The 16,570-nt window shown below is 42.0% G+C and overlaps 1 protein-coding gene across 2 annotated transcripts in view; it reads left to right on the top strand.

Moving 5' to 3' along the window:
• The window catches only part of csgalnact1a (chondroitin sulfate N-acetylgalactosaminyltransferase 1a), a 40,721-nt gene that overhangs the window by 7,638 nt on the left and 16,513 nt on the right, over nucleotides 1–16,570 (top strand). The window contains exon 2 of one of the 2 annotated variants that reach the window (XM_020053024.2): nucleotides 10,694–12,007. In XM_020053024.2, the coding sequence (XP_019908583.1) occupies nucleotides 11,281–12,007 (727 nt within the window). In that variant the 5' untranslated portion in view covers nucleotides 10,694–11,280. Of the gene's footprint in view, nucleotides 1–10,690; nucleotides 12,008–16,570 lie in introns of both variants that reach the window. The other variant, XM_010898282.3, reaches the window with a different exon arrangement.

Here is a 16,570-nt window from a genome sequence, read left to right as displayed (position 1 = left end):
TGACATGTGGAAGTCCCCAGGGACTCTGGGCTAAATTCTACATAACAACAACATTTACTACAAAAGCTATGCAGATAATATTCAAATATATGTGGCTTTCGACCGTATGACAACAGCTCAATAGACTCACTGTGTCACTGTATAGAGCACATAAATACCTGGATGAACCAGAATTGTCTACAATTAAACCAATATAAAACAAAAATAAGATAATAACTAGTATTAGTAAACAGCTGGATTCTCGGGCCCTAAAAACCACGGATCATGTGTGTATCTTGGTGTTCTGATGGATTCAGATCTCACGTTCAACAGTCATGTCAAAGCGGTCACTAAAACAGCATTCTATCATCATAAAAATATAGCCACAATCAAGGGCTTGGTGTCTCAAAAAGACCAAGAGAAGCTCATCCATGTTTTTATCTCTAGTAGGGTTGACTACTGTAATGACCTCTTAACTGGACTCCCCAAAAAGACTGTAAAACAGCTGCAGCTCATTCAGAATGCTGCTGCTAGAATATTAACCAGGACCAAGAGAACAGAGTACACCACAGTTCTTAAATCTTTGCACTGGCTTCCAGTCAGTTACAGAATAGATTTTAAAATTGTGCTTTTAGTCTATAAATCACTGAATGGTTAAGGTCTCGAATACATTTCTGATACAGTGGGTATAAAAATTCTACACACCCCTGTTAAAATGCCAGGTTCTTACAAAGATAAATCATGTAACAACTTTTTCCACCTTTAATGTGACCTATAACGTGAACAATTCAATTGAAAAACCAACTGAAATCTTTGAGGGGGAAAGATTTTAAATAACTCACAATAACCTGGTTGCTTTCATTGTCTAGTGGAGAAAATATGGCACAACAGAGACATTACCAAGAACTGGACGTCCCTCCAAAATTGATGAAAGTCAACTGAACATATTTAAACAATTTACTTCCGAACATCAATCCCAGTTAGGGAATCCAGCCCATCCTCTATAGAAAATGTTTGAAGGATTCAGAAAGAAAGGATTCAGAGGTTAGTGGTGGAGTTTTCACTACACATTGTGGTGGATGGGAGAGGCAGGAACAGCTGACTGGCTGTGCATGATCACACAACTCATATTTTCTGTCAAATATAAAGCTAAATAAAAGCACACCTTTAACCTCAATTTCTATTTTGGCGTACAGTACAAATATTTTGTGTTGTTTATGCATTCAGTACATTTTGAATACTTTCGCAAAATGTGTGCATTCTAATTACTAGTTATCTTGGGTTAGCTGATTAACCATAATTTAATTTAATATGGTCCTTTTGTAGAAAATAATCTGTTTAAGTTCATTCCAATGAAAAACACATTCACAAATGTATGTTCAAATACATTAATATGCACACTTGAAAAGGTGTTGTAACAAGTGTTGAAATGGTATGAACTTTAAGCGTGAAAGTAACGTGCGAACACACACACAATTAACTTATTTTTGCAAACTGAGATATTCCAAAATGTACCAGAACGTGGAGATGTTTGTCAATGCAATTATAGACACGCACGGACACTCTTCTATCGAGAAATAGAAGTCTATCAGTAGCCCACCTCCCCTCCCAACCACCCCACCAGACTTCTCCCAGCCTTTAATGCTTCCCATCTCTGTTTTAGAAAGACGTTATTAGTCCTGCATAATCGTGACTGCAGTCTAGAAATTGGCCAAATGTGTTAGAATTCAGAATGAACGTGCACACACAAACACACACATTCTCTCTCTCACTTGTTCTGCCTGGTTAAAAACACCCACACACAGACCTCTGCCACCCTCCTACCGAGCAGTTCCAGCCCCATGCAGCTCAGCCACCAATGCCCTGTAGCCAGGAAGTTGCACTGAAAGGGGAAGTCATTTTCATGTCAAAACCAGATGCTGCTCAGCAATGAACACAAGAGGTGTCCCCCTTTGATCACTGCTCGCCAACATCACCGCCTCACCTCTCTCTTTAGTGTCACTCTCTCTTTTCCCTCTCTCTTTTACTCGTTCTCCCAATCCATTTTCTCTCAGTCTCTTTCTCACTTTTTCTGTCCCTTTCTCTGATCCCTTGCCCGCAACCTAATTTTCTGCTTTTCTCTCATTTTCCCTCTCTCTCTCACTGGGAAACATTTACATTGCTATAATAAAAATACGTTTCGAAAGGATAAATGTGAGGTGCGTGAGAGCGAAAAAGGAGGTGAAGAACGAAATAAATGAAACGGCGAGAACACAGCTTGAGGAGTAACGTATTAACATCCCCACACTGGTCTGGACAAAGAAACACAATGATCCATACAGAAGGGCAAACAATGGGAACTAAAATATTGAACTAAATGGGTGATTGGGATCAGGTGTATAATGGGGTGCGTTCGCAATAAAAGACTGGAAAAGTTATGTAATGTTAAAAAACTAAAACTAAATATCGCACATCTAATTAGGTCAATTGGCAACAGGTCAGTAACATGATTGGGTATTAAAAGATCATTCCTGAGAAGCTGTGTCTGTCAGTATTAAAGTTTATCACTCTGTGAAAGACTGCACGGGCAAATAGTGCAACAATTTAAGAATAAAGTTTCTCAGTGTAACATTGCAAAGAGTTTGGGTATCTCATCATCTACTGTACATAATATCATTAAAAGAGTCAGAGAATCTGGAGAAGTCACTGTATGCAAGTGACAAAGTCAAAAAACAGTATTGGATGGCCGTGTTTTTTGGGCCCTCAGGTGGCACTGCATTAAAAACAGACACGGTTCTGTAGTGGACATCACTGCATGGGCTCAGGAACACTTCCAAAACTATTGTCTATGAACACAGTATGTCATTTCACCCACAAATATACCCACAACATGCCAAGAAGATACCATATATAAACAAGATCCAGAAATCTGCCACCTTCTCTGGGCCCAAGCTCATTTAAGATGGACTAAGGTGAAGAGGAAAACTGTCCAATAGTCTGCCGGATAAAAAAATTCAATTTTGAACTAATTTTTGGGAATCATGGACGTCTGCTGGACTAAAGAGGAGAGGGACCATCCGGCTTCTTATCAGTGCCCAGTTCAACGGTCAAAATCCACTATGGTATGGGGGTGCATTAGGGCACATGGCATGGGTTGAGCAGCTGAAATCCTCTATCAGGCAAGAATAGGAATACATTTAACTTTCAAAACTATAGCAATTGGTCTCCTCAGTTCCCAAACGCTTACAGAGCATTGTTAAAAGAAGAGGTGATGCGACACAGTGGTAAAAATGTTTTTTCCCAATTTCTTCAAACATGTTGCTGGCATCAAATTCAACATGGGTATGTATTTTTCCAAAAACAATAACATTTCTCAGTTTCAACATATGATATGTTGTCTTTGTACTATTTTAATTAAATACAGGGATAAATGATTTGCACATCAATGCTTTCCGTTTTTAGTTGCATCTTTTTTGGAAAAGCGTTGTAATATTGGCAGAAGATCAGGAAGTGCAGCTCCATTTCCACCAGCTATAAATTGTCCAGATTTTTCTTAATTTTAGGTCAGACACTGTGGTCAGCTCACTGATTAATCTGATTTGGACAAGGTCGCTGTCACGGTTCAGGGAAGCCAGGACACAAGGCTCAACAAAAGGAGCAATCATCCACAAAATAAAGAACTCAAAGGGCACCTTAAATAGGGTCCCTAATAAGAGGCAATGTGGAGCAGCTGCCTCTAATTGGGGCCAACCAAAACAGCAGCGCAAAGATACCTAGGGGCACCTCTGCTGTCAGGCCTTAACTGTGGCCCCCAGGCACTTAGAGATGCCTAGAGGCCCCCAGCCAGAACCTGACAGTCGCATTCCAATTTGCTATGTTTTTAGAGTTATCTCTTTAACTTTATACCTCTGTTTTGGTCTCGTTGCAGAATAAATGCAAATCTTGACAATTATCACAGCTCTGTCAGATTATGAAGAGTTTTATCCAGTCAGGGCCTTTCTTTTTATTTATTTTTTACATTTTGTATACTTTTGTATATAAACGGTTACAAACACAATTTGCCTAATGATACGGTAACATAATTACTGATTGCAATTAAGCCAATGCTTAAACAATGATTTTCCACACAAAATAACATTAACTTATTTTCTTAAGAACAAAGTAAGAAAAACACATTTCTTTCTTAGGAACATAGTAATCACTCTCAACAGCCATGCCAACAAAAATAGAAAAAGTAACAGCCGTAAAGTTATGACAGAACCACATTACTGTTGGTAAACAACACAGAACCATACGTGATAGAAACATGGCAAAATTAATCTGAACTGTAAGAATCAAGTTACCTCCATCTGTATTTGACAGGGGATCAGTGATCATTGCTGTATTGAGCTCTGCCAGAAAGAAAAAGGGCACATGATTTCCTGACTGCAATACAGTGCCAGGTTGTTTAACTTCAGCTGGAACTGAAGACTGAGAGGTTAGCTAAGTTGACAGTTTACTTCAGATTCCAGAAGTAGCAATAGACGTTAGGCATTCTTCACATGATACTTTTCTCAATTATGTTTAATTTCAGGTTTCACATGAGGGTTACATTGGGATATGTGTTCAGTACCAAAAGCAGATCAAATAATAAATAGCCCAATGTGTAATGCCATTAAAGTAGAGGAAAAAACACATTCTTTCACAGTATGATGTAGAGCAGTGCTTTCTGTTATGGGGACCTTTTCCATTACAGGGACCACCAAATCATATTCAAACAAGGTCCACCTTGTGTTGCTTGGTGAAAGTAATAGATCTATTACTTTTTTTAAAACCCTATTCAGAATGGATAAACCTATTAATCTTCTGAAACATTTTGTTTGTAAGATCAAACAAAAAAGTCAGTGTATCACAGGCTGAAAACCACTAGCATAGAGGTTATACGTTGCAATATGACAGCTCGGATCGTTCCCCTTGGGGAATCGAATCACAACCAGTGAATCAATCCATTGATGCAGACAGTCGGAGTCAGTAGTTTAGCTGAAAATCCCAAGTCATTTAGGCCAGTGCTGCCCAACATTGTTCCTTGAGAAGTACTGCTCTGTATGTTTTCTCTCCAACACCAATTGTGACTAAACACCTTAACTTTTTGTCCAGCTAATTATTAGAATCAGGTTAGCTAAATTAGGCTTGGAGAGAGAACCTACAGGACGGTAGCTTTCCAGGAAGAGGGCTGGGCAGCTTCTCTCAGTCGCACTCCTGGCTCTGGCTTTTATGGTGAGGAGGCCTGGCAGTGGACTGAACTCTTATCTCAATGGTTTAAAACATCCTTGTCTTTATTCCTTTTCTATGCGCTTTACTACATAGCCTGGCAATTTAAAGAATATTTCTGATAAGGCTTGCCCCCATTGCCATATGATACAGTATATCTAAAAACCAGAAAAAGTAAAGGAGACATGGAGTACGATTTTAGATTCTCATAATGCAGCCGTAAGCAGTTACAATAAAACAAAAAACCTTCTGGGACTTTTATTAATAATGATCTGGAAACTCCTAAGGATGTGACCTCATCGTGTGTCATGATTCAACTCCACGTGGGCATGGCTGCCATTGTACCCTGTTAACGCTGTATTTTAAGGTTCTCTCAAATTCACAAGTCTCACTTTATACATTCACTAGACATTTACTATTCAGTGCATGGCCACATAAATACCGAACGTCAACGTTGAGAGTTATTTTAATGATACAGACTTTTCTTGGAGGAGTCTTGACATTTACTCTGAAGGCATTAAGCAGACGCTCTTATCCAGAGCAACGTGCAGTAGTGAGTGCATATATTTTTTTACTTTTTTCATACTGACCCCTGTGGGAATTAAACCCATAACCCTGGCTTTGTCAGCGCTGTGCTCTACTCACATGCTGTACACAGAGCTAAACGGTGTTCTGTACAGTAACACTGTCGTATATGTGAGAATCATTGAAAGCAGGTCAATCTTGTACTTATCAAACCCCCCCCCAAATGTATAATTGGCCTTTTTAGATTCCGTGTGTATAGGGAACTCTTTCCTTGGCGTCAGGGCAGCCCCCCTCCAACTGAACAGTCCAGTATTCAGGGCAGCCCCCCTCTCCAACTGAACAGTCCGGTATTCAGGGCAGTCATAACTAGTCCTTTCATTAGGAGCAGGCTGCACAGAGCATATAAAAGAGTTAATTGTGTGGTGAGTCAACAGAGACACACATGCAGCCACACGTACTAACTAAATTTACAAGCACACGCGGACCTACGCGTCAATGCTTAGCTCTGCCGAATAAACCATCCCCGGCACAGCACACAAGCAAACCAGTGGCCAGGCAGGATGTTTCTTCCCATGCTGTTTTGCTTGATGTGATTAGGGACATTTGAAAAGGATGAGTGAGACACTGAATGACAGTGTGAGACCAACAGCTCAAAAATTAGCTAACATATCAAATGAAATAAAACCAAATCAGGGCAGAAAACCTACAACAATGAATGATAATTAGAAATTGATTCACAAGAAATGCAAAACCCAAGAAAGAATTTGAGAAACAAAAACACAAAGAGCGGTCTCTTCGTCAGTATTGTCTGATCAACTCAATACACATATTGCACAAAATTTAACTACCGTAATTAGCAACTATGCATTAAAAGCCACCTCATTGACAGCAATGCTTGGAATACCTTTTACAGAATTTTAACCAAATATTAAGTTCTTACCAAAACTCTGTATGATAGACCCTGTATATACCCTTCAAACCCTAAAAGCCAAAACAAAATGGTGGGACAGAGATTTAGCTTGAGCCCCACTCTTTTCAACAATTCTACCAATTAATTGACAAGGGCACTAGTGAAAACACAGCGCCCAGCCTACTAGATGACCAACCTACTAGATGACCAGCCTACTAGAGTAAAATGTCTACTGTTTGCAGATGATCAGAATCACCTTAACTTACTAAGCACATGTATAAATAACCAGAATTGTACTTTGTGTAAAGGTGCTGCTAGTGATAGATTGCATATTGCCCGTTCTGCAAATTTTTATTCATTCATCTGGATATAGTGGGATGAACGGAGTAGAACAATGCAGCTGAATTTGCAGTAATCATTTTCTTTTTAGGCTTTGTGGAGCAGATGGCCAGTTACTCAAGGCCAAAGCATGGGGGAAAAAATGTGTTCAAGTGGCTGTTTTTTATGGTGTTGATTGATGCCTGCCAGAGGAGAATATTTCGAACAGTTCCATGCCCTAGAGTTACAGTATGTAGATCCTCAGTGGAGGGCAGATGGCAGCCAGGTCAGGATAGACTGGAAGATTTTGAAGTTTTTTTGTAAGTTGTTCACCCACTACTGTTCTCTTTGGTAATAACTTTGATGTTTTCCTCCCACTTGAGATGTGGGTGATAATAGAACCCTAGGAATTGAAATGAATCAGCCAAACTTACAGCCGAGCCCTTCAATCCCCAGGGGTGTCGCTCTCAACCACCACTTCGCCTGTTTTGTCTGGAACGTTCCAGGTTATTTTGACCACACCCGGCGACCAGACGCTCGACCTCTCCTCCTTACATGGACCCAGAGAGTCAACCAGAGCAGCGTCATCAGCAAAATGGATTCGCTTGGCTAATGCAGTCGTTGGTGTGGGATAAGTAGAAGAGCACACGTCCTTGCGAGTTTCTAATGCCAAGGGAGTCCAAGATGTGCTTGTCCGTCTCCACATGTTGTGTCCAGTCCGTTTGTTTTGTAGTAGTTCCGGAATGATGGTGTTGAACGAGGGCTTATGCAGAGTGTTTGTGGGGAACTGGAACATCGATGGATGATTTGAGATGGCCACGAACAAAGCGTGGCTTTAGTGCCATATTGAATATGTCAGTGAAAATGGGAGGGCCGATCAGCGCTGTGTTCAGGTGTGGCTGCAGACATGACGTCCGGGCTGGCAGCCTTCCTCCTGTTCTGTTAGAGACTGTTTACTACGGCAGTAGAATTGGTTGAGCCTGTTTGGCAGTGCCGGGTCCACAGCAACAGAGGGAGGTTTTGGTTTGTAGTAGGTCATCTTCTAAAAGCCTTTCCAGACAGAAGAAATGTCCCCACTCATGAATTGCTTTTCCAATCTGATTTCATTCTTGTGCTTTGTGGTTTGCAGTTAACCTTTTTTTGGCCTCTCTGAAGAGGGATGTATTCGTGATCATGGGTTGCTCCTCTGTGGTAGAGCAGAGGACACTAACTGTTCACCTTGTGGATCCTTTTCCCAACCAGGGAAGAAGGCCTGTGCACCAACTAGAACTTTTAATTCTATCATTCTTAAGCCCTGACAGTAAATCTCAGCAAGACAAAAATCATAATATTCAAGGAAAGATCCAGATACCCTGACCTTGAACATACATTTTATCAGTGTACACACTATATGCCATAATGACAAAGCAAAAACAAATTTGAGCCAATTTATTGAAAATAAAGTATTATGTGTACAGATGAAGTTACGTGTGGTTTAGTTTATTAGTATGCACATTAGCTATTGCACCTGCAGCAGCCACTTTTCCTGGAGTATAACACATCATGAAACATCAGACATCTGACAGAACGTATGCCAAAGAACAGTAATATACAAGACACCTGATTATACAACTGATTATATTACATTCTGTTAAAATACATGGAACATTCCAATTAAATTAATGACTTGATTAATAAAGGATATAAAACAAAGTAATCACAGCAATCTAACTATTTATTACACAATTTAGAGTAATTGGATAAGCAATGTAGAAAATACTTTTTTTCTGTTTCTCTGAGCTTTCTAACTCTTATCAACCAAGGATTCACACAACAGGGAAAAATAGACATGTGAGACTCTGCATGCACAATTTTGCTGAAGTAGTATCAGAGTACAACACAAAACACCAAATAATGTATGCAGTGCTGAGGCTGAAATAGCTGATATTTTTTACACCCGCCTAAATAAAATTGATTCTGAAACCTTCCATAACAAAGCTCTGATCTACACAAAAAAAATCTAGCTGCTTTTGGGAACTGTTTACAAACCAAAACAAACCCCACTGAGCCTCAGAAGAGCAACACAGAACCAATCACATCATGAGAAAACAAGAATAAGTTAACTATTTGACGAACTGTTAAGAACCAACCTTGGCTCTTAACAAAGACTTTGCAGAATACACAAGACGTTTGGCAGAATAGTTGTGAAAAACCTTGGTTATGTACAGACTCAATGAATATGGCCTTGCTATCAAGACATGTATCATAGTACATTTCAATAAATTATCAGACAGTCTTATCCTCAGCCATATAAATACATTCATACTCATAACTATGAGCAAATCTTAATAACACTGTACGTTTCTAACAATATAACATGTTAAATGCCTCTATATTTGCATGTGTACTGTTTACTTTGAGAGTTTTATATTTTGTCTTATGTTTGTTATTTTCCATTTGCTTTGGCACTTGTAACACTCATGCCAACTTGAAATTAATACAGATGGAGCGGAAGACACACAGACACAGAGAGACACAAAATAGAGAGACAGTTTGTTTAGACTTCCACTGATCCTGTTCTTCCACCTAGGAGAAGCAGACCAAACAGACCAAATATTCAGTCTTTTAGAACAGCCCCATCCCATCACACTTTCCTCACCGACAACATTGTTGTTCAGTTAGAGAGAATGCTTGGCTTGGCTGTGTCGCTGGGTCCAAACCCATTCTTAACCCTAGTATCAAAATAAACATTTGAAAATTGCCTGGCATGTTTTCCAATCTGAGTTAGATATTGAGACTGTGTTCCTTCCCTACGCCCTCATGCTGTATCCAATCTTCTGTATAAGACTTAGTGACCTCAAGCTCTCCCAGGTTTTTCTATTTGTATCCTTTCAAAAAAAAAGAGGATTGACACTGCACCCAATGAAGATAAGCCACAAATTGATGCTGTTAATTTTCAGGCAGCTGAAATTTCTCAAACTAAAGCATGTATACGTCTAGATTATGTAGATTGATTATGATTACTACAATGTTAAAGGGATATTCTTTTCTTTGTGTATTGTAGATCACATTTTCCACCTAGTTTTAGTGTTGTAGCATCACACAGAAAATGCTTCCTGATCTTCTTTGGCTGGCTCAGTCACTTGCATGAGTCATACCAGTGGTAGTTTAGGATTTACCACAAAACACATCCCACTGTCTTCCAAAACGTCCCCACAACGTTTTGAAAGAATCTAAAGCCATCTCATGTCTTTGTGGGCTACACACATATCAATCTAAAAAAACACACAGCTATTTCTGATATTATGAGCATTAAGAACTGTTTAAGTCAAACGTTTCAAAATAAAGACTTAGCAGGAAACACACCATTTGAATGATACACCTTAATGCCAAGTGTTTTGATGGAGACATTGTAGCGGTTTTGAAGCCCATTGAAATTGCTGAGGTCAACCACTACCACCAGTATGGCCAGCCAAAAAAACTCAGGAATTCCACTTGGATTAAAAAACTTTCTGCATGGTGCTTTAACTCTAAAAGTATGCGGAAAATACCGCCTAATATGCACAAATAAAACCTGGAATGTCCCTTTAATGATGGTGATGATGATATAATCTACTCATAAGCCTTAAACAGGCTTTCACACAGACTGAGCTATAACCCTCTTTCTCTGTCTCTCCCACTCTCGCTCCCTCTCTCTCTCCCCTTTTCTCTCTCACCCCTCCTACTCCATCGCTATCTCTTTCTCTCCAGAAGGCGACTCATGGAAGTAGTAGACTATGCATGAGGAAACTGCAGACAGCCATGGATATGCGTCCACGTTCCTATCAGAGGATTTGGTTTGGGTTCTCACTCCTCTCTGTGCAGTTTACTCAGACAGTCTCATGACAAATAATGTGTCACCATCCCAAAACATGAGTCCAGTGGAATAGTTGCTGAATTCGCCGACAGACAGACATTCCTTCAGAACCGTGTGATGCGGCGGCGGAAAACAAACAAGAAATAACACTGAACCGCGAAAGTAGTCAGCCCACTTGGGATGTGAGTCATTGATGAATGGCAACAGTTCCAGGTTCTGGACTTCGTCAAACCTTCCCGGGCCACAGCCTGAGCGGATGAAAACGTGGCCAATACACCTCCGCTTTAATAGCAGACCCACCGATGAGGAATACGGACATAGACCGGTGCCATGGTGAGACACTGAGCCCTTTCGTTTCCGGGGCGACCATTCGGGCTGAATAAACAGACGGCGGTGACCCAAGTGCGCCGATTGACGCGTTCCAGCGGGCAGCGAGACTGTACATCCCGGGAGCGTGTCCGTGGACCCGAGGGCCGATAGCGGGATGCTGCGGAGGGGTCTCCTGGCCTGGGTGTCCCGCGTCGGCGTGCTGCTCATCCTGGCGTGCAGCTCGCTCTCCCTGCTGTACGTCATGACCTGCAGCCCCCACTCCGAGGACGGCCTGGTGAGCCACGCCTTGCCACGCCCCGGGCTGGGGGTCGGGGCACAGGGGGGCACAAGGGCGGCTCAAGGCGGACCCACGGGACGGGAGGGGTACCATATAATGCTTGCGGAGCGCGAGGAGCAACACAAGCTCCATATCGCCAGTTTGAAAAAACAAATCGCCCAGCTGAAGGAGGCGCTGCAGGAGCGCAGCGAGCAGCTGAAAGGTGTTCAGGATTCCATGGACCGGGCAGTGGGGGGAGGCAGAGGTGGCCAGTCCCCAGCGGGGGGGATCCTGGCCGAGGGGGGCCAGGGTCCGGGGGCCGACCGGAGCCATGCGGACCTCCAGGAGTTTCTGCGCAGTCAGCTGGGCCGCGCCGAGGTGCACCAGGGGACCAGGCTACCCAGTGAGTACGCCGTGGTGCCCTTCGAGAGCTTCACCCTGCAGAAGGTGTACCAGCTGGAGATGGGCCTGACCAGGCACCCTGAAGAGAAGCCTGTGAGGAAGGACCGGAGAGACGAGCTTAATGAAGCTCTGGAGACAGCCCTGCGGAGCCTTAACACCCCCCGAGATGGAGCAGACCAGAGCAGAACCACCAAGGTCTACTCACCGTCTGACTTCATAGAAGGTGAGTCACTGAAAATAAGGACACAACAACAACCATATTATGGAACAACTGCCATCAGCCGAAATATTTACGGTTCTATTTGCGTTGGTGCCTTTGTAGTATTACACCAAAAAGACAACTTAGGGGTTTGCTTTATGTAGTCAATATACCACGGTTTGGGGTTGTATTTCTGCGTTGTGCCTAAGAACAGCTTTAAGCCGTGATATACAGTATCTGCCATTTTCTTCACCCACTCTTGGCTTATTGCTTAATAATATTATTATTTTTAACACCAAAATTGAATTCTCTAGCAAATAACACAAAATAAGACAAAAATGGCCCATGCTCATTTCCTACAGAGAAAAAGGAAACGTATACTTCTGCTCATTCCAGTAAACCTGTTCTACTGCAGTATATGTCTGGGTGGTGTTGAGCTGTGATGTCACAAAATGAAAAATACTCAGAATCAAAGAGAACTCTGAGACAATGGACCCTGCTGCAGGGTGCTGACGAGCCAAACCAGGATTTCCGGTCAGTCCAGGATGATTTAATATAGGAAATAAGCAAAGCTGCTTTTCACTGAGTGTTTATCATCTCTACAAGTATAGAGGTAGGGGCTTTATCAGATAGGTCTACGTCTTTACTTTCTGACTGATACTTGCATGCACCTGGAAGAGTGTGTGTGTGCACCCAAGCCTTTTGTCATGACACAGGCACACAAAAAAATAATTGGATATTATTTGATTATGACCCTTTTTCAGTTACTGGTCATATGGCTGTATTATATCCAGTGCCTCTGCCTTGAAAGACATGGTGTAGATTCATTAAGCCGATTATGTTGCAAAAAGTTTAGTCTGTTGCTAAATGTTTTACTCTTGACTCATGGAAAACGTTTTGCAATGAGAATGGCTGTCTTGCAACAACAGTTTGTTTTGGACAAATCCCTGTCTAATTTTTTTTGCTCTGTCTGGTTCTTTTCAGTTCTGAAGAAAATATTTGTTTACTGTAAGTCAGGGATGGGCAACTGTAATGAGGATGGGACCACAAAAATGGATGAATTCAGTATTAGAGACATACCCCTCAGTCTCTTTCAGTCTGAGACAAAATATTTTTTACCTCATTTTCAGGAATTAAATTTTGCCATGGTGGGTTAGGAAAAATGTTGAGCCAGTTTTAAGAAATTCTACACATTTTACCATGGGAATTAAATAGGATCTTTCAGCTGTAAAGCACATGTCATGAAATTTCAGCGTGGAGTAAAAAGGAAGTTTAGCATTTTTTTGATGTTGGCATTTTATATATGATCTGACTGAGAGTGACTAACAATATCATTGGGGGACCATTATTACAAGTTTTGAAAGCTTTTGGATAAAAATTTATTTAAGTAAATATTAAATGAACTAGTGACAGTAAAAAACAAGAAATACCAAAAAATGCCAAATCACATTTTGAAATGGTACACTATGATTTGGTATTATTCTAACTGAGCAGGTTCCACAAAAACAGAGGCCGCCAGTTGGCCATCCCTTCTGTAGATGCTCAAGTTTGTAAATTAGTAAGCCAAAGAGTACTCTGTAGCTGTGTTGTGGGTGTTGAGCAAATCACAAGTGACAACTATTGTTCCACCACAAAGAAGAAAGCCGCTATATAAGGCTATTAAATGGACTGGCAACTGGCTTTAGCTTAGCAATGAAGTTCTCCATGCCTGGCCTTTTAACTGAATTGTACCAGTGGACAAGTACCTTTTCATTCACTCAGACAACTTGAAGCTTGTTGAGATGCTGACTATTACAAAGAGACCATTAGCGCCCTGCCAATTCTCAGCCAGCGAGCCGCGACTCAACACAAATACTGAACATTGCCCGTTGGCTGTGTTGAATGGTGGTTTTCAGGAACTGCCCAGAGTGTATTTCCTCAGCTGCCATGTAGAAAGAATGACTAAAGCAAGACCGCACGGAATAAGAGGAACAGGGTGAAATGAAAAGGGGGGGGGGTGCAAGACACAAATGGCAAAGAGAGAAAACGAGAGGAAAAGGGTGCAAAAGAGAACGACACAGTGAATGAGAGGGAGAGAAACGGTTTGGGTGGAAAGGGAGCTGTGCTGTGCGAACGTGTCAGAGTGAGTTTGTGCGCTGCGTGGAGGATAGGCTGTGCAGCCGCGGGCCTCCCCGTCCCCAGAGTGAGAAGAGGAGTGCTCTTATCACAGGAAGTCAGTGTTTCCACTATCGGACTGGGGATCACCAGATATTTGTCTGTGTTACTTTTCTCTCTTTTTTTTAGCATCCTGCGTTTCTATCGACGTTTTTAGAGCACTTCAGGAAACAGTACATGATGTTAATGCTGTACTAGATTCTACTGCAATGTTGTGATATCCTGGATATGTAAACACAGTGTCTTCGGAAAGCATTCTGACCCCTTCACTTTCTCCAAATTTGGTTTTGTTATGGTCTTCTTCTAAGATAATTCTATTTTGGTCTCATCAGCTCAGATAATCTTTTTCCTCATGCTCTCAGGGTCCTGTAAGTGCCATTTTGTGAACTCCAGACAGCAAATCTTATGACTTTTACTCTGCACTTCTGTCTAGCCACTCTACCATAAGGACCAGATTGATTGAGAGGTTCAGAGATGGTTGTCCTTCTGGCAGGTACTCTGTGAAGAAACTCATAATGTCTGTTAGAGTTGCCATTGGGTCCTTGGTCACCTCCCTGAACTAAGCAATTCATGTCCAGTTACTTAGTTTGGCCCGAAGACTCTACTAGTCTTCCATTTCACAATGATGGAGCCTACTGTGCTCCTGGAAATGTTTCTTTAGCAATTTAACCATCCCCTGATCTATGCCTTGACACAATTCTATCTCTATGGAGATACATTGATGAGCCAAAGCATTACAACCACTTGTTTAATATGCTGATGGTCCTCAGCTTGCTGCCAAAACAGCGCCGACCCACCGAGGCATGGACTCTACAAGACCCAGGAAAGTGTCCCATGGTATCAGGCACCAAGACATTAGCAGCAGATACTGCAAGGTGTAGCCGCCGTGGATCTGACTTGTTGGTCCAGCGCATCCCAAAGAGGTTCAATTGGTTTGGGATCTGGGGAATTTGGAGGTCAGGCCAACACCTTGAAATCTTCATCATGTTCCTCAAACCATTCCCGAACAATGTGTGCAGTGTGGCGGGGTGGATTATCTTGCTGAAAGAGGCCACTGTCATCAGGGAATATCACTGCCATGAAGGGGTGTACCTGGTCTGCAACGATGTTTAGGTAGGTGGCACGTGTCAAATTGACATCCACATGAATGCCCAGACTCAGGGTTTCCCAGCAGAACATTGCCCAAAACATCACACTCCCTCCACCGGCTTGTCGTCATGTGATATAAAAGAAAACGGGACTCATCGGACAAGGCAACATTCTTCCACTGCTCCAAGGTCCAGTTCTGACACTCGCGTGTCCATGGTAGTTGCTTTCGACAGTGGGCAGGGTCATCATGGGCACTCTGGTCTGCGGCTACGAAGCCCCATACGCAGCAGAGTCCGATGCACTGTGTGTTGTGACACATTCCTCTCGTAACATCATTAAAATCGTCTGTGACTTGTGCCACAGTAACCTTCTGTTGGTTCGGACCAGACAGGAAAGCCTTTGCTGCTCTTGTCCATCGATGAGCCTTGGGGGCCCAATACCCTGTCGCCGGTTTGTGGTTTGTCCCTCCTCGGACCACTGTCGGTAGGTACCACTCTTGACTGGGAGTGCCCCTTGCCATTTCAGAGATGCTCTGACCCAGTGGTTTGGCCATAACAATTTGTCCCTTTTCAAAGTCACTCAGGGTATTTACTCCTGCCCATTTCTCCTGCATCCAACACGTTGACTACGAGAACTGATTGTTAATTTACCATCTAATCTACCCAGACCTTGACATGTGCCCGTGTTAGGAGATGATCAATGTTATTCGCTTCACCTGTGAGTTATAATGTTTTGGTTTATCAGTGTATACTGTGTATTCATGTATATGTATGTAAATGTGTGTATGTATACATATGTATATATATATATATATATATATATATATATATATATATATATATACATACATACACACAATCACACATATACACAGTGTATATATCGTTGTTGCCTATATAGTCCAGGGAAGAGGTGACCTTTTAAAAATGCATTTCATGTGGTTTTACCTTTTACCACGTGACTGAAATTGAAATGAAAGACTTTAACACTGACAAGACTCAGATCAATAAAAATAACCTTGTCTTGTGTTCGTCAATATTCGAGAGACACAGATCGCAGGCTACAATATAAGGAGGAAAATCCTGTCCTGAAAAATCTTTTCCGCTTCACGGACTCACTCAATGCAGACGCCCAACCTATCACAAGAAGTCACTAGAGTGTGAAGAGACAAGATTCTTTTCAACATCCAACAATTTGCACTGCCCTCTGCAGGACTCACACTCACAGTTAACGATCAGGATTTGAACTCACAGTTGTTTTGCGAGCCAATGACCTAGAGCGCTGTTGCATTCGGGAGCCCCGCTGGGTAGCTACTTGACACGAATAGGGCAGTGTTTGAAATCG

Source organism: Esox lucius, chromosome 14 (genome assembly GCF_011004845.1).
Source record: "Esox lucius isolate fEsoLuc1 chromosome 14, fEsoLuc1.pri, whole genome shotgun sequence".
NCBI lineage: Eukaryota > Metazoa > Chordata > Actinopteri > Esociformes > Esocidae > Esox > Esox lucius.
Note: the sequence above shows the minus strand (reverse complement) of the source record. Positions and strands in the feature narration are given on the sequence as shown.